Source organism: Coregonus clupeaformis, chromosome 18, assembly GCF_020615455.1.
Source record: "Coregonus clupeaformis isolate EN_2021a chromosome 18, ASM2061545v1, whole genome shotgun sequence".
In the NCBI taxonomy this organism is placed as follows: domain Eukaryota; kingdom Metazoa; phylum Chordata; class Actinopteri; order Salmoniformes; family Salmonidae; genus Coregonus; species Coregonus clupeaformis.
Window position 1 is genome coordinate 4833723 of NC_059209.1, and position 21161 is coordinate 4854883.

Here is a 21161-nt window from a genome sequence, read left to right on the forward strand (position 1 = left end):
ACTAGGGTGTTGAGGATGGTGGATGGGCTTAAGACTCTGGATCCAAAGGTTGCATGTTCAAATCCAGCAATAGAACATCTCTTTATTTATTATTAAGCCTATCCCAAACCTTAACCCTTACCTTAACCATTCAGATTTAATGCCTAACCTTAATAATCCAGAGTTAATGCCTAACCTTTGACTTTTGAGAAACATGGATGAACGTCTAATTTTGACATCAGACTGTGAGAGATTGTTGGTCAAGCCAACAGAATGAAAACTCCCTCTCCTATTACCCCATCAACCAGCCATGCTGTGCCAGGCTGCAGGAACTTCACTGTTTCCACAACCTAGTGCCTTTAGCTTATCAGAATTCTACAGGTGGAAACCATGGTGACAGACTTTGGCGGGCGCCTCCCTTCCACCTCTCACTTCCTGCCCGGGGGAAAACCCTCACACACTATTGGTTCCTTCCTGAGAGGCTGGGGTCATCAGGTCGTTGCCATGGGAATGTCTCATGTTGCCAAATGCTGTAATTTGACTATGATTATTCCTTTCTACCTCCTACATCGCAAGTCATAACACACACACACACACCACAGACATAGACAAAACACACACACACACACACCACAGACATAGACAAAACACACACACACACCACAGACATAGACAAAACACACACACACACACCACAGACATAGACAAAACACACACACACACCACAGACATAGACAAAACACACACACACACCACAGACATAGACAAAACACACACACACCACAGACATAGACAAAACACACACACACACCACAGACATAGACAAAACACACACACACACCACAGACATAGACAAAACACACACACACACCACAGACATAGACAAAAACACACACCAACACACACACACACACACCACAGACATAGACAAAAACACACACCAACACACACACACACACACACCAAAGACATAGACAAAAACACACACACACACACCACAGACATAGACAAAAACACACGCATACATACACACCACACACACACCAACACACACACCAACACACACACACACACACCACAGACATAGACAAAAACACACGCATACATACACACCACACACACACCAACACACACACACACACACCACAGACATAGACAAAAACACACACACACCAACACACACACACACACCACAGACATAGACAAAAACACACGCATACATACACACCACACACACACCAACACACACACCAACACTCACACAGTAATGATGACATTATTAGTTGCGCTGTACAGCTCTAGTTGTGGAGAGTGAGAGATGCTGTGTTAGCCTTAGTGTGTTTCTAATGGAATGCTACAGTAAACAGGGATGTTTCTAATGGAATGCTACAGTAAACAGGGATGTTTCTCATGGAATGCTACAGTAAACAGGGATGTTTCTCATGGAATGCTACAGTAAACAGGGATGTTTCTAATGGAATTCTACAGTAAACAGGGATGTTTCTAATGGAATGCTACAGTAAACAGGGATGTTTCTCATGGAATGCTACAGTAAACAGGGATGTTTCTAATGGAATGCTACAGTAAACAGGGATGTTTCTAATGGAATTTTACAGTAAACAGGGATGTTTCTAATGGAATGCTACAGTAAACAGGGATGTTTCTAATGGAATTCTACAGTAAACAGGGATGTTTCTAATGGAATGTTACAGTAAACTGGGATGTTTCTAATGGAATGCTACAGTAAACAGGGATGTTTCTAATGGAATGCAACAGTAAACAGGGATGTTTCTAATGGAATGCTACAGTAAACAGGGATGTTTCTAATGGGATGCTACAGTAAACAGGGATGTTTCTAATGGAATGCAACAGTAAACAGGGATGTTTCTAATGGAATGCTACAGTAAACAGGGATGTTTCTAATGGAATGCTACAGTAAACAGGGATGTTTCTAATGGAATTCTACAGTAAACAGGGATGTTTCTAATGGAATGCTACAGTAAACAGGGATGTTTCTAATGGAATGTTACAGTAAACAGGGATGTTTCTAATGGAATGTTACAGTAAACAGGGATGTTTCTAATGGAATGCTACAGTAAACAGGGATGTTTGTAATGGAATGCTACAGTAAACAGGGATGTTTCTAATGGAATGCTACAGTAAACAGGGATGTTTCTAATGGAATGCAACAGTAAACAGGGATGTTTCTAATGGAATGCTACAGTAAACAGGGATGTTTCTAATGGAATGCTACAGTAAACAGGGATGTTTCTAATCGAACGTAACAGTAAACAGGGATGTTTCTAATGGAATATTACAGTAAACAGGGATGTTTCTAATGGAATGCTGAAGTAAACATGGATGTTTCTAATTGGATGCTACAGTAAACAGGGATGTTTCTAATGGAATGCAACAGTAAACAGGGATGTTTCTAATGGAATGTAACAGTAAACAAGGATGTTTCTAATGGAACGTTACAGTAAACAGGGATGTTTCTAATGGAATTCTACAGTAAACAGGGATGTTTCTAATGGAATGCTACAGTAAACAGGGATGTTTCTAATGGAATTTTACAGTAAACAAGGATGCTTCTAATGGAATGCTACAGTAAACAGGGATGTTTCTAATGGAATGCTACAGTAAACAGGGATGTTTGTAATGGAATGTTACAGTAAACAAGGATGTTTCTAATCGAATGCTACAGTAAACAGGGATGTTTCTAATGGAATGATACAGTAAACAGGGATGTTTCTCATGGAATGCTACAGTAAACAGGGATCTTTCTGAAAGTAGTCTAGCTAAGCATGTACTGTGTACTGGACCCCTAATATAAACTAATGCACTGGTTCCCAAACTGTGTGTGTGTGTGTGTGTGTGTGTGTGTGTGTGTGTGTGTTCTGGGTTTTCCAAGCCCTTCAAAGATGCTCCCTAAGTTCTTCCTCATGTTGATTGGTGTTTGGACTTTTTCAGATCAACATGTAGAGAGAGAGAGTATGTGGTCTATATACAGTATCTTTACTTCGGTAATCTGTGGTATTCAGTTACGTAAGGAACCATGTTATCAGAATAAGTTACTGGTTTCAAAGTCCATTCTCCTACCTGGGCGTGTTTTATGAGAGAGAGTGTGTGTGTGCTTGTGTGCATGGGTGCGTGTGTGTGAGTGTGTGAGTGTGTTTGTGTGAGTGTGCGTGTGTGTGTGCGTGTCTGTCTGTGTGCGTGCGTGCGTGTGTGTGCATGCGTGTGTGTGCGTGTGTGTGTGTGTGTGTATGTCTGTGTGTGTGTGTGTGTGTGTGTGTGTGTGTGTATATGTCTGTGTGTGTGTGTGCGTGTGTGTGTGTGTGTATGTCTGTGTGTGTCTGTGTGTGTGTGTGTCTGTTGAGTAACTCCTGGCTGGTAGAGACAGATGTATTCTCTCTAATGGACTGTGAGATAAACACTGAAATACCAGATGTCACCCTATTCCCTATTTAGTGCACTACTTTTGACCAGGGCCCATAGAGTAGTAGTGTACTATCTAGGGAATAGACTGCCATTTGGAACGCAGAAAGAGCCTCTGATGACGTCCTGCTGGGAAGTAATACGACACACACGTATATATACACATATACAGTACCATTCAAAAGTTTACTCATTCAAGGGTTTTTCTTTATTTTGACTATTTTCTACATTGTAGAATAATAGTGAAGACATCAAAACTATGAAATAACACCTATGGAATCATGTAGCAACCAAAAAAGTGTTAAACAAATCAAAACATATTTTCATTCTTCAAATAGCCAGCCTTTGCCTTGATGACAGCTTTGCACACTCTCTTGCATTCTCTCAACCAGCTTCACCTGGAATGCTTTTCCAACAGTCTTGAAGGACTTCCCACATATGCTGAGCACTTGTTGGCTGCTTTTCCTTCACTCTGCCGTCCGACTCATCCCAAACCATCTCAATTGGGTTGAGGTCGGGGGATTGTGGAGGCCAGGTCATCTGATGCAGCACTCAATCGCTCTCCTTCTTGATAAAATAGCCCTTACACAGCCTGGAGGTGTGTTGGGTAATTGTCCTGTTGAAAAACAAAGGATAGTCCCACTAAGCCCAAACCAGATGGGATGGCGTATCACTGCAGAATGCTGTGGTAGCCATGCTGGTTAAGTGTGCCTAGAATTCTAAACAAATCACTGACAGTGTCACCACAAAGCACCCCCACACCATAACACCTCCTCCTCCATGCTTTACGGTGGGAACTACACATGCGGAGATCATCCGTTCACCCACACCGCATCTCACAAAGACACGGCGGCTGGAACCAAAAATCTCCAATTTGGAATCCAGACCTAAGGACAAATTTCCATCGGTCTATTGTCCATTGCTCGTGTTTCTTGGCCCAAGCAGGTGTCTTCTTCTTATTGGTGTAACTATGGGTCTTCCATTCCTGTGGCGGTCCTCATGAGAGCCAGTTTCATCATAGCGCTTGATGGTTTTTGTATACTGACTTTCATGTCTGAAAGTAATGATGGACTGTCGTTTCTCTTTGCTTATTTGAGCTGTTCTTGCCACAATATGGACTTGGTCTTTTACCAAATAGTGCTATCTTCTGTATACAGTGATCCCTCGCCACTTCGCGGTTCACTTATCGCGGATTCGCTATTTCGCGGATTTTCATAATGCATTTTTTTTTTGGTGCATTGTGCTCTGCATTCTGATTCGCTAAAAACTCACTCCCGCTTCTTGTATCAAAACATGCTACGAATTGTGCTATCATTTTGTCGTCTCGTGCAGTTATGTGTACGTACATAAAACAGCTTGGCAAATTTACATTAAGTTGGCCAAATTATCTTGTAATTTCGAACATCTCCTAATGAAATGGGACCCTTTGATGAGCCGTTCGTTACAGTTCTCCAACGTAATCGATGGTGGCATGTCGGTGTACAAGGATCTTTTTGCAAAGAAGAAAAAAGAGCGACAACAGCTGCCTATCACTATGTTCTTCTCCCGAACAAACACACCTGCACCGCGGGCTTCAGAAGAAGAGAACACTGCAGAGCGCAGTCAGGATGCAGCGGCCCAGTCTGAAGAGCAGTGAAACGGCCTACACGTGAGTCACTGTATTTGTATACATGTAATAGTTGCTAATTGTAAAAAAAAAAGTTTTCTATTTCGCGATTTCACTTATCGCGGGTCATTTTCGGAACGTAACCCCCGCGATAAACGAGGGATTACTGTACCTTGTCACAACACAACTGATTGGCTCAAACGCATTAAAAAGGAAAGAAAATCCACAAATTAACTTTTAAGAAGGCACACCTGTTAATTTAAATGCATTCCAGGTGACTACCTCATGAAGCTGGTTGAGAGAATGCCAAGAGTGTGCAAAGCTGTCATCAAGGCAAAGGGTTGCTGTTTAAAGAATATCAAATATCAAATATATTTTGATTTGTTTAACACTTTTTTGGTTACTACATGATTCCATATGTGTTATTTCATAGTTTTGATATCTTCACTATAATTCTACAATGTGAAAATAGTAAAAATAAAGAAAAACCCTTGAATGAGCAGGTATGTCCAAACTTTTGACTGGTAGTGTATATATGCACACATACTCTAACTCTCTTCCTGAAACTTCCTCCAATACACCCCTTTAACCCCCTCCCTCCCTCCCTCCCTCCCTCCCTCCCTCCTCCCTCCCTCCCTCCTCCTTTCCTCCCTCCCTCTTCGCTCCCTTTCTCTCTGTGAAGTGAGGGGGTGGTTAGATGTGAGAGAGGGCAGATGTTTCCTCTCCTCCTCTTTTAAAGACTTGAAACATCCCTTTAAAAAGGGGCATGATGAAAGGAAAGAAGGAGGTAGAGAAAGAGAGAATGAAAGGTTCAGGCGAGTTGGCCGGTCATGTGCCACTGGTCTGTTCTGCTCTACTCTAGTCTAGTCTACCATCAGATATGTTTTATGTAGTTGAATGAAATCCAACATAACTTTGCCCTGATAGTTTCAGTGTATTATAGGTAAATGTCTGCTTACTTGCATATAGCTAGCTCAATATTGCCATCATGTGGCTAAAAGTGGAACTTTAAAGTGACGTCAAAAGTGCGACCATTAGAGTCTGGTTGCAAAATTCTAGGAACTTCCAATAAATTCCCTGGTTTTCCCAAAATCCTGGTTGGAGGCGTCCTGGAATCAGGAAGGAATAAGCAGGAAATCTGGAACATTCCAAACAGGAATTCTGGAAAACCAGGGAATTATTGAAAGTTCCCAGAATGTTGTAGGAGTAAAAATATATAAAAGACTGACTGTAATTGTAAATTAGCTACCTGAGCTAAACATGCTTGAAATCAGGAATTGTCAATCAGAGAATATCTAGAAATCATTACAAGCATTATTCATTTTAACATTTATTTGTGTGGGGGGGTTCTCCATGCATATCTTGGGGGGCTACGTGTCATCAACATTAGGTGCATGGCGACAGCCGCAGGGGTGAGGAGCTGGCTTAGGCTGTGGACAAGGAGAGAGAGAAAAAGAGAGAGAGAGAGAGAGAGAGAGAGAGAGAGAGAGAGAGAGAGAGAGAGAGAGAGAGAGAGAGAGAGAGAGGAAAAGTCATTAATTCTCATCAGACTATTAACATCTCACACTGCTTCTTTTACTCTGAAGGGTTCAGACAGAAGTCTATAAGATTTGTTTTCAGATCAACTAATAAGTTACAATTCACCTTTCACTGTGACCTTCGCCAGAGCCTCGCTGGACCCAACGTGGTTGGTCGCCACGCATTTGTAGGTCCCGCTGTCAATCAACTTCACCTGGCCAATCAGCAGCTGGCCATTCTTCGTGGTCTCCGCCCCTGCGGGAATGCTGGCCCGGCCCACCCGTGTCCAATGGAATGTGATTGGGTGAGAACCGTGGGCGAGGCACTGGAGACGGAGGGTGTCACCCGGGCGGAGTCTCACCTGGTCTGGTAGACTGGTGGTGTAGGGGAGGGGCTGGGGAGGAGTGGGGAGAGGGGGGAGAGTTATGACATGTGAATTTGTGTTGAGGTATGAAGGTGTGTGTGTGTGTGTGTGTGTGTGTGTGTGTGTGTGTACTCACAGTCCACCTCTAGCTGTGTGTATGCCTGGCTGTATCCGTGTGTATTGGTGGCATTACAGATGTATTGTCCTGAATCCTGGCGCCCCACGCTGGTCAGAGTCAGAACTCCACCCTCCACAGTGTGCTGCCAAGGTAAAGGGGCTCGCAGTTTAGACCAGGAGACGACAGGAAGGGGGGAACCTGGGGAGAGGAGGGGGGGTGTAGTAGAAAGTAGTGCATTATATAGGGAACAGGGAAATAGCCTTTCTGATCTAAGATCATTTATTATCATTGATTGATTGATTGATTGAGTGGTTGAATTAATGATTGATTGAGTGATTGATTGACTGATTGATTGACTTAGTGATTGACTCACTGACTGATTGATTGACTGATTGATTGATTAATTCATTGATTGACTGATTGATTGATTTCTTATCATTATTACCTGTGGCCTGACACTGCATAGTCACCGTGTGACCCTCCACAGCTGTCACTTCCGCCATGGATACCGTTGCCTTGGGTGCCGTGGCAGCACCGTGGCCACCCTCAATGATGACCTCCACCTTGACCTCGGCGACCCCCTCAGTGTTCTGGACCTGACACACGTACAGTCCAGCGTCCTCAGAGCTCACTGCTGCCACCTGGAGACGGGGGACATGGAGGGAGAGACTTGGTTTAGGGTTAGGAAAAAAATGATTTGAATGGTCATCAATTGTTGGTCCTCAAAAAGTCCTCACAAGTATGTGTGTGTGTATGTGTGTGTGTGTGTGTGTGTATGTGTGTACAGCATGTCTGTGTATAGCTATACGGGCAGATCGTCTGACCTTCAGGGTGCTGGTGTCCTCGGTCGTTGTGGTTACCAGTGTTGTTCCGTGGCGTTGCCAGGTAATGGAGGGGCGTGGCCTCCCTGTGGCATGGCATTCCAGAGCTACAGGTTCACCCACCCGGACTTGCAGGGGCCCTGCCGGGGTCACCCGCACCTTAGGGGAATCTGAGGGGAGAGAACACACACAACACACACATACACACACACACACAACACACACATATACATACACACACACCAAAGAGGAGAGGGATGAGTGTGGTTTTCCACTTCTTCGGGTGACACACAGACAGATACAGACACATGTACGCAAACCAAACGTTTAATTTAGTGACGTTTCAAGTTCCAACCATAAGAAGAATGATCCTCATACCCTAACGCTACATTTCAACCACTATAATTATGGCCCTCCCGATACCTCTCACTATACACTCTTCCCCATCCTAACCTTACTTATGATCCTCCCCATCACCACCCATCCCTCCCCACTCCTGCAGCTCTATTCTGGGGCTCTACTCCCCTCAGCCCTGCCCCTCCCTGGAGCTCTATCTCTTAGGGATGGTCACTCACGTTTGATGGTCAGCGAGGCCATCATGGTGCTTCGGCCCGCAGAGTTAGTTGCCACGCAACGGTACTGCCCCTGGTTACCATTCCTGGTGTTAGCGACGGTGAGCACGGAACCATCCGGGCCGATTTTCACGTTATCTAAGGACAGAGCAGTTAAAACCGGTTAGAATGAGTTAGAACCAGCTAGAACCACTTATGACCGGTAAGGACCAGTTAAAACCAGTTCAACCATCACTTTTTTATAAACCGTCCATTTAACATTGTGTCGCAGCTATTGTGTAGTTGAGTACCATTCAAGGGCGTGTGTGTGTGTGTGTGTGTGTGTGTGTGTGTGTGTGTGTGTGTGTGTGTGCGTGCCTGTGTGTGTCTGTCTGCCTGTGTGCGTATGTGTGTGGTCGGAGCCCCACCTGCCAGTGGATGGTTGTTTGTTCTCTTCCACTCCAGATGGACGGGCTGTGATCCACTGACCAACCGGCAGCGGAAACTGACCGACTCCCCCAGCCGGACCCCCGCTGACCTGGGGTCAACTGACACTACTGGGGCCTGGGCACATACTGGATTGGAGGGAGAGATTGGTCAGTAACACACACACACACACACACCACCATACACTCTATAGGTGTCCCTCAGGGCTCGGTTCTAGACCCTCTCCTCTTTTCTCTGTACACTTGGCTCTGTCATATCCTCACATGGTCTCTCTTATCATTGCTATTGAGAACACCCTCAACTACTGTTCTCATTCCCCTTTTCTGACACCCAGGTAGCGACACACATCTCTGCGTGCCTGGCAGATATCTCAGCTTGGATGTCGGCCCACCATCTCAAGCTCAACCTCGACAAGACAGAGCTGCTCATCCTCCCGGGGAAGGAGACCATGGTACTTGCCTACGGAGCAGCTAGAGGAACTGCCCCTCCCTACCTTCAGATTATGCTTAAACCCTACACCCCAACCCAATGCTCCAACCCTACACCCCAACCCAAGACCTCCGTTCTGCCACCTCTAGTCTCCCGCTCAGCCCAGTCCAAGCTCTTCTCTGTCCTGGCACCCCAATGGAAACATCTGAAACCCTACCTCTTATCTTAAATAATCCCTCCTCGCCCCCCACACTTCTCTTTTACTACTAGCTCTGACTGCTGATTACTTCTTTATTGAGGAAAAATGAACTTACTATGACTGTGATATGTGGTTGTCCCACCTAGCTATCTTAACATTAATGTAAGTCGCTCTGCTAAATGACTAAATAGAGTTAGGTTAGTAACACACACACACACACGTCACATACGCAGAGACACACACACATCACGCAAACACACAGTGTAGGAGAGATGAGACAGGGTTACAGCACACACGTACACACAGAGATGCACACACACAGGTCACTGACATCCTCTGATGCAAGAGAGAGCACAGGGTTCCACCCAAAGGAGGGGGGGTTCAATGAGTTTGACTCACACTCACACACACATACACACACACATAAGCAAACACACTCACACACATACACACACACACTCACAGCTCTGACACACACACGTACCCCACCAGACATGCCACCAGGGGTCTTTTCACAGTCCCCAAATCCAGAACAAATTCAAGAAAGCGTACAGTATTATATAGAGCCATTATTGCATGGAACTCCGTTCCATCTCATATTGTTCAAATAAACAGCAAACCTGGTTTAAAAAAACAGATAAAGCAACACCTCACGGCACAACGCCTCTCCTCTAGTTGACCTAGATAGTTTGTGTGTATGTATTGATATGTAGGCTACGTGTGCCTTTAAAAATTTTTTATGTAGTTATGTCCTTGAGCTGTTATTGTCTATTAATGTTCTGTATTATGTCATGATTCATGTTTTGTGTGGACCTCAGGAAGAGTAGCTGCTGCTTTAGCAACGGCTAATGGGGATCATAATAAAATACAAATACACACTCACACACACACACACACAAGCATGTACACACACTCACACGCTACTCTTGCATATACTGTGTTCACATACAGAGAGCAATATAGACCATGTCCACATTCACTGGATGCATATACGCACGTACACTCATACAAAACACACACAGACAGACACACACACACACACACACACAGGGGCAGACTGTGAGCGCACAGTCTGGTCTGTGGTGAGAACAGCAAACAAACACCACCCCAGAGCAAACAACCAATCAGAGACAACATGCAGCTCAGGTCTGGAAAGGACCATGACTCAGCTATACTAGACCAGGGGATGATATTAACACTGTTGTTTTATATTATAAAGTCACATATACAGTCAAAAAGGAAATACATCACTGTGCATTTGAAGTTATGAGCAACATTTTATGTTAAGATTAAGAATTCTAAACCATTGCAACATTAGGTTACTATTTTTTTCATAACCCCAAAACGTTTTTGGTGAGTTACATGATTTTTTGGTAGAAAGTTTAAAGCAGTTCAAAGCTAATAATATATATACACTTCAAAGGGATAGTGCAGCCATTTAACGTATGTATATATTTATTTCCTGGCCTTGTCTATAGACTGCTTTCAAGGTTAGGAAAATAATATATCACTGAAATGATCAATGTAAATGATTTAATAACATGTTCTGCATGGTAATGTAGAGATAAGCAGCTTGTAGTTTACCTGTCCAGAGTAGAGAACAGAGGAGCAGTACTGTTTTGGAGGAATCCATGATGAACCGAACTAAACTATCTCTCTCTGCTGTCCTACAACCACTCTCTCTCCCCCATCTCTCTTTCTCTAACACACCCTCTCCCTCTCTCTCTCTCTCTCTCTCTCTCTCTCTGTCTCTCTCCCTCTCTCGCTCTCTCTCTCTCTCTCTGTCTCTCTCTCTCTCTCTCTCTCTCTCTCTCTCTCTCTCTCTCTCTCTCTCTCTGTCTCTCTCCCTCTCTCGCTCTCTCTCTCTCTCTCCCATCTCTCTTTCCCCAACACACCCTCTCTCTCTCTCTCTCTCTCTCTCTCTCTCTCTCTCTCTCTCTCTCTGTCCTACAACCACTCTCTCTCTCCCCCATCTCTCTTTCCCTAACACACCCTCTATCTCTCTCTCTCTCTCTCTCTCTCTCTCTCTCTCTCTCTCTCTCTCTCTCTCTCTCTCTCTCTCTCTCTCTCTCTCTCTCTCTCTCTCTCTCTCTCTCTCTCTCTCTCTCTCTCTCTCTCTCTCTCTCTCTCTCTCTCTCTCCTTCCCCTGTTCCCCTCCTTCTTTCTTTGTGTGTTCAGCTGACCCAGTCAGGCAGACAGACAGACTGCCAGACAGAGCCAGACAGACAGCCAGACATACAGACAGAGCCAGACAGACAGACTGACAGACAGGCAGACAGTTGCAGAATATTAGCTCAGAAATATTAGCCCCCGGCCAGAAATATCATACTAGAACCAGCCCAGAAATATCATCCTAGAACCAGCCCATATATATCATTCTAAAACCAGCCCAGAAATAGCATCCCAGAACCAGCCCTGCTGTTGGATATATACTCAGATAGGTCACATTATAATATACTGGACTGTAGCCTAAAAGTTTTCACTCTTTACTATATTATCAATAATAACATATATTTTTAAGTATTCTTTATCTCTTAAATAAATCCTACAAAGTCACTAAAGGAGTCAGAATATTGTATCATTACAAATACAACCTGTGATTCAACTGGAATCATAAAGAACAGATAATATATCAGAGATATTGCATTGACTTCAAAACTAGATTAGAATACCTTGACCATGGTCGCTAAACACAAGTGTATCAGCATGTGTCCAACAATATAGACAGAATTAGAACAAGTGGGAGAATCAGAGAGTAGAAAGGAGATACAATAGTTAGTAGAGATAGTTAGAGATAAAGAGGAGATAGAGAATCAGAGCAGAGAGTAGATACAATAGGTAGTAGAGATAGTTAGAGATAAAGAGGAGATAGAGAATCAGAGAGTAGAGAGGAGATACAATAGGTAGTAGAGATAGTTAGAGATAAAGAGGAGATAGAGAATCAGAGAGTAGAGAGTAGAAATTCTAATCAAAGGGAAGAGAGAGACTGCAGATTCTTTCAAACACCACCTTACTATAAGATTTGCAAACATGGAGCGGTTAACTATGCACCTCAACAGTTGTGCAGCTAAGGCCCAATGAACAGAGTTGTCTCTCTCCTCTTATAGAAAAAGTACAACCTATTTTGTCTACATGGCAGTTTAGCAGATGGAAACAATCGGTGGGTAACTATCTGCCGACACCGGGTATAGTCTGAATGATTAGATTGTGATTCTGCTAATCATGCTATTCTCTGTTCTCATCAGCATGTTTGTAACAGGATGTGTCACATACTGTGGTTTCAACCAGTCTTATGACTAGAACAGACAAGGACGGTTTGTATCAGTAGAGAAACACAGAAGAGACAGTTCTCAAAGGTTAATACAGAATAGACAGAGCCTAGTTTGTAATTTTCCACCAAGGTGCATACAATAGTTAGTAGAAATAGTGAGAGATAAAGGTGTGTGTGTGTGTTTGTGTGATGTTCTTGTTTTTTGCGTCATAAATGGCACCACATTCCCACTCATTCCCTTATTAATGGTACTTTATAGTGCACTATTTTTGACCAGGGCACATGAGGAAAAATTAATGAAATACAGTGGGGAAAAAAAGCCCATTGAGCAATGAGGTGTTAACAGAAGCAAAAGTCAAATCAACTACAGTGGGGAAAAAAGTATTTAGTCAGCCACCAATTGTGCAAGTTCTCCCACTTAAAAAGATGAGAGAGGCCTGTAATTTTCATTATAGGTACACATCAACTATGACAGACAAATTGAGAGAGAAAAAAATCCAGAAAATCACATTGTAGGATTTTTAATGAATTTATTTGCAAATTATGGTGGAAAATAAGTATTTGGTCACCTACAAACAAGCAAGATTTCTGACTCTCACAGACCTGTAACTTCTTCTTTAAGAGGCTCCTCTGTCCTCCACTCGTTACCTATATTAATGGCACCTGTTTGAACTTGTTATCAGTATAAAAGACACCTGTCCACAACCTAAAACAGTCACACTCCAAACTCCACTATGGCCAAGACCAAAGAGCTGTCAAAGGACACCAGAAACAAAATTGTAGACCTGCACCAGGCTGGGAAGACTGAATCTGCAATAGGTAAGCAGCTTGGTTTGAAGAAATCAACTGTGGGAGCAATTATTAGGAAATGGAAGACATACAAGACCACTGATAATCTCCCTCGATCTGGGGCTCCACGCAAGATCGCACCCCGTGGGGTCAAAATGTTCACAAGAACGGTGAGCAAAAATCCCAGAACCACACAGGGGGGACCTAGTGAATGACCTGCAGAGAGCTGGGACCAAAGTAACAAAGCCTACCATCAGTAACACACTACGCCGCCAGGGACTCAAATCCTGCAGTGCCAGACGTGTCCCCCTGCTTAAGCCAGTACATGTCCAGGCCCATCTGAAGTTTGCTGGAGTGCATTTGGATGATCCAGAAGAGGATTGGGAGAATGTCATATGGTCAGATGAAACCAAAATAGAACTTTTTGGTAAAAACTCAACTCGTCGTGTTTGGAGGACAAAGAATGCTGAGTTGCATCCAAAGAACACCATACCTACTGTGAATGGGGGTGGAAACATCATGCTTTGGGGCTGTTTTTCTGCTAAGGGACCAGGACGACTGATCCATGTAAAGGAAAGAATGAATGGGGCCATGTATCATGAGATTTTGAGTGAAAACCTCCTTCCATCAGCAAGGGCATTGAAGATGAAACGTGGCTGGGTCTTTCAGCATGACAATGATCCCAAACACACCGCCCGGGCAACGAAGGAGTGGCTTCGTAAGAAGCATTTCAAGGTCCTGGAGTGGCCTAGCCAGTCTCCAGATCTCAACCCCATAGAAAATCTTTGGAGAGAGTTGAAAGTCCGTGTTTCCCAGCGACAGCCCCAAAACATCACTGCTCTAGAGGAGATCTGAATGGAGGAATGGGCCAAAATACCAGCAACCGTGTGTGAAAACCTTGTGAAGACTTACAGAAAACGTTTGACCTGTGTCATTGCCAACAAAGGGTATATAACAAAGTATTGAGAAACTTTTGTTATTGACCAAATACTTATTTTCCACCATCATTTGCAAATAAATTCATTAAAAATCCTACAATGTGATTTTCTGCAAAAAAAATTCTAATTTTGTCTGTCATAGTTGACGTGTACCTATGATGAAAATTACAGGCCTCTCTCATCTTTTTAAGTGGGAGAACTTGCACAACTAAATACTTTTTCCCCCCACTGTATGTAGGAAATAGGGTACCATTTGAGAGCAGCAGCAGCAGATTATGCAGCAGCAGATTATGATCGATAATATCAAAAGCTGCACTGAAGTCTAACAAAACAACTTTCGCTTCCCTCCAGTCCTGAGGGCACACACTTTCCTGTAGCTTAAATTAAAGAGATGGCAATTAGTTAGTAGAGCTAATTAGAGATAACGAGGAGATAGAGAATCAGAGAGTAGAGAGGAGTTACAATAGGTAGTAGAGGTAGTTAGATATAAAGTTGTGTGTTTGTGTGTGTAAGTGAGAGAAGTTCTTGTAAATGGCACCTGATTGACTTCGTAGTACACTATTTTTTACCAAGGCATGTAAGGAAAAAATGAGTGAACTATGTATGAAATAGGGTGCCATTTAAAATGTACACACCTGTGTTTCCTGTTTCATCAAATGCATTGTTGACACAGTCACTCTGTTTTCATTGACAGTAAAGCAGGGTTGAAGTTCGTCAGTCAAACATAGACTCTGAGAACAGCAAGGTTAACTTCTGATCCCAGAAAGGTTAGAATATTTATTTCCTAAATCTCTCCATTCACAAGCACCTCACTAAAGTTAAGTTATGAGTTATAGTAGAATGTCAAGAATGCTATATAATTGAAACATTGAATTATTATTTTACAAAAAGTTCTAGTTTTTAAATTTACATTATTTTTATTAGAATGTTCATAGAAATTCAGATCTAATACACCCCCCAATAATAACTGTTAGAGACAACAGCTAGTATTTGTAAATGTATTTATTATGGATCCCCATTAGTTCCTGCCAAGGCAGCAGCTACTCTTTCTGGGGTCACATCATGATAACGCAATTACATACAATAAAACCCTATTTCACACAACACATTATTACACACTACTCTACCACAACATATCTACAATACAACACATTATCACACACTACTCTACCACAACATATCTACAATACAACACATTATTACACCACTACTCTACCACAACATATCTACAATACAACACATTATAAACACTACTCAACCACAATATACAGTTGAAGTCAGAAGTTTACATACACTTAGGTTGGAGTCATTAAAACTCGTTTTTCAACCACTCCACACATTTCTTGTTAACAAACTATAGATTTGGCAAGTCGGTTAGGACATCTACTTTGTGCATGACACAAGTAATTTTTCCAACAATTGTTTACAGACAGATTATTTCACTTATAATTCACTGTATCACAATTTCAGTGGGTCAGAAGTTTACATACACTAAGTTGACTGTGCCTTTAAACAGCTTGGAAAATTCCAGAAAATGATGTCATGGCTTTAGAAGCTTTTGATAGGCTAATTGACATCATTTGAGTCAATTGGAGGTGTACCTGTGGATGTATTTCAAGGCCTACCTTCAAACTCAGTGCCTCTTTGCTTGACATCATGGGAAAATCAAAAGAAATCAGCCAAGACCTCAGAAGAAAATTTGTAGACCTCCACAAGTCTGGTTCATCCTTGGGAGCAATTTCCAAATGCCTGAAGGTACCACGTTCATCTGTACAAACAATAGTACGCAAGTATAAACACCATGGGACCATGCAGCCGTCATACCGCTCAGGAAGGAGACATGTTCTGTCTTCTAGAGATGAACGTACTTTGGTGCAAAAAGTGCGAATCAATCCCAGAACAACATCAAACGACCTTGTGAAGATGCTGGAGGAAACAGGTACAAAAGTATCTATATCCACAGTAAAACAAGTCCTATTTCGACATAACCTGAAAGGCCGCTCAGCAAGGAAGAAGCCACTGCTCCAAAACCGCCATAAAAAAGCAAGACGATGGTTTGCAACTGCACATGTGGACAAAGATCGTACTCTTTGGAAAAATGTCCTCTGGTCTGAGGAAACAAAAATAGAACTGTTTGGCCATAATGACCATGGTTATGTTTGGAGGAAAAAGGGGGCGCTTGCAAGCCGAAGAACACCATCTCAACCGTGAAGCAAGGGGGTGGCAGCGTCATGCTGTGGGGGTGCTTTGCTGCAGGAGGGACTGGTGCACTTCACAAAATAGCTGGCATCATGAGGAAAAGGAAAATTATGTGGACATATTGAAGCAACATCTCAAGACATCAGTCAGGAAGTTAAAGCTTGGTCGCAAATGGATCTTCCAAATGGACAATGACCCCAAGCATACTTCCAAAGTTGTGGCAAAATGGCTTAAGGACAACAAAGTCAAGGAATTGGAGTGGCCATCACAAAGCCCTGACCTCAACCCTATAGAAGATTTGTGGGCAGAACTGAAAAAGCGTGTTTGAGCAAGGAGGCCTACAAACCTGACTCAGTTACACCAGCACTCTCAGGAGGAATGGGCCAAAATTCACCCAACTTATTGTGGGAAGCTTGTGGAAGGCTACCTGAAACGTTTGACCCAAGTTAAACAATTTAAAGGCAATGCTACCAAATACCAATTGAGTGTAAATTGGCTAAGGTGTATGTAAACTTCCGACATCAACTGTATCTGCAATACAAAATGAATAATACAGAAAAATAACATTATTAAAATCTAAGTGTGTGTAGAATATGTGTGTTAGCATTTGTGTGTTAATGTGAGTGTGTGTGTGTGTGTGTGTGTGTGTGCCTGATTGTGTCTCTTTACAGTCCATGCTGTTCCATAAGGTGTAGTTTTTCTGGTTTTTAAATCTGATATTACTACTTGACTGAGTTACATGATATGAACAAGATTTCAGTGTAATCATCGCTCTATGTAGTACTGCGTGTTTCCCATAGTCTGTTCTGGACTTGGGTATTGTGAGAGACCTCTGGTGGCATGTCTTGTGGGGAATGTTTGGGTGTCTGAGCTGTGAACTAGTCACTTAACCAGACAGCTCTGTGATTTCAACATGTCAATAACTCTCACAAAGACAAGCAGTGATGCAGTTAATCTCTCCTCTACTTTGAGCTAGGAGAGATTGGCACTACAAAATATGGCACAAGACCATATGATTGGACATTAGTCCAGGTGCGATAAAACTAGGGACTGTATGACTTGTTTTCTTCATAGCGCTGTCAGGAAAGCAGAGCATCGATTTATTACAGACAGACCTATCCCCATCTTAGCTACCATTGCATCAATATGTATTGACAATGGAAATTTACAATCCAGGGTTACACCAAGCAGTTTAGTCTCCTCAACTTTCTACATTTCCACATTATTCATCACAAGATTTAGTTATAATAATAATATGCCATTTAGCAGACGCTTTTATCCAAAGCGACTTAGAGTCATGCGTGCATACATTTTTGTGTATGGGTGGTCCCAGGGATCAAACCCACTACCTTGGCGTTACAAGCGCCGTGCTCTACCAGCTGAGCTACAGAGGTTTAGGGTTTTTCCCAAATAGAATGCTTTTAGTTTTTGAAGATATTTAGTACTATCTGATTACTTGCCACCCATTCTAAAACTGACTGCAGCTCTTTGTTAAGCGTTGCAGTGATTTCACTTGCTGTAGTAGCTGACGTGTATAATGTTGAGTCATCACCATACATAGATACACAGGCTTTACTCAACGCCAGTGGTAGGTCATTAGTAAAGGTTGAAAAAAATAAGGGGCTTAAAAACTGCCCTGGGAAATGTCCGACTTTACCTGGATTATGTTGGAGAGGCTTCCATTAAAGAACACCCTGTGTGTTCTGTTAGACAGGTAACTCTTATCCACAATATAGCAGGGGGTTTAAAGCCATAACACATACGTTTTTGCAGCAGCAGATTATGATCGATAATATCAAAAGCTGCACTGAAGTCTAACAAAACAACTTTCGCTTCCCTCCAGTCCTGAGGGCACACACTTTCCTGTAGCTTAAATTAAAGAGATGGCAATTAGTTAGTAGAGCTAATTAGAGATAACGAGGAGATAGAGAATCAGAGAGTAGAGAGGAGATACAATAGGTAGTAGAGATAGTTAGATATAAAGTTGTGTGTTTGTGTGTGTAAGTGAGAGAAGTTCTTGTAAATGGCACCTGATTGACTTCGTAGTACACTATTTTTTACCAAGGCACGTAAGGAAAAAATTAGTGAACTATGTATGAAATAGGGTGCCATTTAAAATGTACACACCTGTGTTTCCTGTTTCATCAAATGCATTGTTGACACAGTCACTCTGTTCTCATTGACAGTAAAGCAGGTTTGAAGTTTGTTATTCAAACACAGACTCTGAGAACAACAAGGTTAACTTCTGTTAGCAGAAAGGTTAGAATCTTTATTTTCTAAATCTGTGCATTCATATGCACGTCACTAAAGTTAAATTATGAGCTATAGTAGAATGTTAAGAATTATACATGAATGAAAACTTGAGTTATTGTTTTGTTCATGACAAAACATTAATTATATTTTTTATTTACATGATTTTTATTAGAATGTTAAAAGTAATTCAGAACTAATAAGTAAATTCCCCTAAAATAGCTGTTTGATACAACAGGTAGTATTTGATTTATTCTGGATCCCCATTAGTTCCTGCCAAGGCAGCAGCTACTCTTCCTGGGGTCCAATCATGATTCCACAATTACATACAAAAAAACAGTACATAACACAACACATTACTAATCACCATCCTACCAGAACAAATATACAATACAACACATTATCACACTTGTTATTATGTCTCTTCATGGTGTTGTGGGAACAAGGACATTTAGTAGATAGGTAATTCTTGGTGCCACAGAATCTGGTTTCCAGTATGTCAAGGAAGCTTACTGGTGTTTATCGTAGAATGATTGATAGATGGGATATACTGACTTGGGGTAAAAGGTAATACCATCAAAGAAGAGAGTGCTAACAGATGTTGTGGAAGCAATATGTAATAGGGACTATAAGAAGAGAGATATTTTCTTTGTCTAGTAGTTCGGATGACAAGAGGCGAAGCACGTGCCTTTTGTTAGACAAACCCGGTACCGAATCTATTAAATATTTGTATCAACTCTCCATATAATTGTTTAAGTATATTCTTGCATCCTGAATTACTTGACACCCGAGAAACTCTACCACAACATACAGTGCATTCGGAAAGTATTCAGACCCCTTGACTTTTTCCACATTTTGTTATGTTACAGCCTTATTCTACAATTGATTAAATAAATGGTTTTCCTCATTAAGCTACACACACTACCCCATAATGACAAAGCGAAAACAGGTTTTTAGAAATGGTTACATATGCATTACAAATAAAAACCGTAAATACCTTATTTACATAAGTATTCAGACCCTTTGCTATGAGACTCCGAAATTGATCTGAGGTGCATCCTGTTTCCATTGATCATCCTTGAGATGTTTCTACAACTTCATTGGAGTCCACCTGTGGTACATTCAATTGATTGGACATGATTTGAAAAGGCACACACCTGTCTACATAAGGTCCCAGAGTTGACTGGGCATGTCAGAGCAAGCCATGAGGTCGAAGGAATTGTCCGTAGAGCTCAGAGACAGGATTGTGTAGAGGCACAGATCTGGGGAAGGGTACCAAAAACTGTCTGCAGCATTGAAGGTCCCCAAGAACATAGTGGCCTCCATCGTTCTTAAATGGAAGAAGTTTGGAACCACCAAGACTTTTCCTAGAGCTGGCTGCCCAACCAAACTGAGCAATCGGGGGAGAAGGGCCTTGGTCAGGGAGGTGACCAAGACCCCGATGGTCACTCTGACAGAGCTCCAGAGTTCTTCTGTGGAGATGGTATAACCTTCCAGAAGCACAACAATATCTGCAGCACTCCACCGATCAGGCCTTTATGGTAGAGTTGCCAGACGGAAGCCACTCCTCAGTTAAAGGCACATGACAGCCCGCTTGGAGTTTGCCAAAAAGCACCTAAAGGACTATCAGACCATGAAAAATGAGATTATCTGGTCTGATGAAACCAAGATTGAACTCTTTGGCCTGAATGCCAAGCGTCACGTCTGGAGGAAACCTGGCACCATCTCTACGGTGAAGCATGATTGTGGCAGCATCATGTTGTGGGGATGTTTTTCAGCGGCTGGGACTGGGAGACTAGTCCGGACTGAAGGAAAGATGAAAGGAGCAAAGTACAGAGAGATCCTTGATGAAAACCTGCTCCAGAACTCCCATTACCTCAGACTAGGGTGAAGGGTCATCTTTCAACAGGACAACTACCCTAAGCACACAGCCAAGACAATGCAGGAGTGAAGCTTCGGGACAAGTCTCTGAATGTCATTGAGTGGCCCTACCAGAGCCCGGACTTGAACCTGATCGAACATCTCTGGAGAGACCTGAAAATATCTGTGCAGGGACGCTCCCCATCAAACCTGACAGAGCTTGAGAGGATCTGCAGAGAAGAATGGGATAAACTCCCCAAATACAGGTGTGCCAAGCTTGTAGCATCATACCCAAGAAGACTTGACGCTGTAATCACTGCAAAAGGTGCGTCAACAAAGTACAAAGTAAAGGGTCTGAACACTTATGTAAATGTGATATTTACG

The 21161-nt window shown here is 42.5% G+C and overlaps 1 protein-coding gene across 1 annotated transcript; it reads right to left on the reverse strand.

The window, feature by feature from the left end:
* Positions 1–6382: 6382 nt before the first annotated feature.
* On the reverse strand, positions 6383–11175 carry LOC121557016 (basement membrane-specific heparan sulfate proteoglycan core protein-like). The gene is made up of 8 exons (XM_045226995.1): positions 11055–11175; positions 8824–8970; positions 8420–8554; positions 7848–8014; positions 7469–7664; positions 7042–7221; positions 6668–6934; positions 6383–6453 (listed from the first exon to the last, which is right to left on the reverse strand). The coding sequence occupies exons 1-8, from the start codon at positions 11101–11103 to the stop codon at positions 6449–6451; spliced, it is 1146 nt and encodes a 381-aa protein (XP_045082930.1). The 5' UTR covers positions 11104–11175; the 3' UTR covers positions 6383–6448.
* Between the last annotated feature and the right edge of the window lie 9986 nt (positions 11176–21161).

Excerpts from the sequence above, each read along its gene's own strand:
- LOC121557016 (XM_045226995.1), bottom strand. The coding sequence starts at position 11,103 with ATGGATTCCTCCAAAACAGTACTGCTCCTCTGTTCTCTACTCTGGACA. Across the intron at positions 8,971-11,054 it reads CTGTTCTCTACTCTGGACAG|TATGTGCCCAGGCCCCAGTA; the intron begins GTAAACTACAAG and ends CCTCCAATCCAG. Across the intron at positions 6,935-7,041 it reads CACACAGCTAGAGGTGGACT|CCCTCCCCTACACCACCAGT; the intron begins GTGAGTACACAC and ends CTCCTCCCCAGC.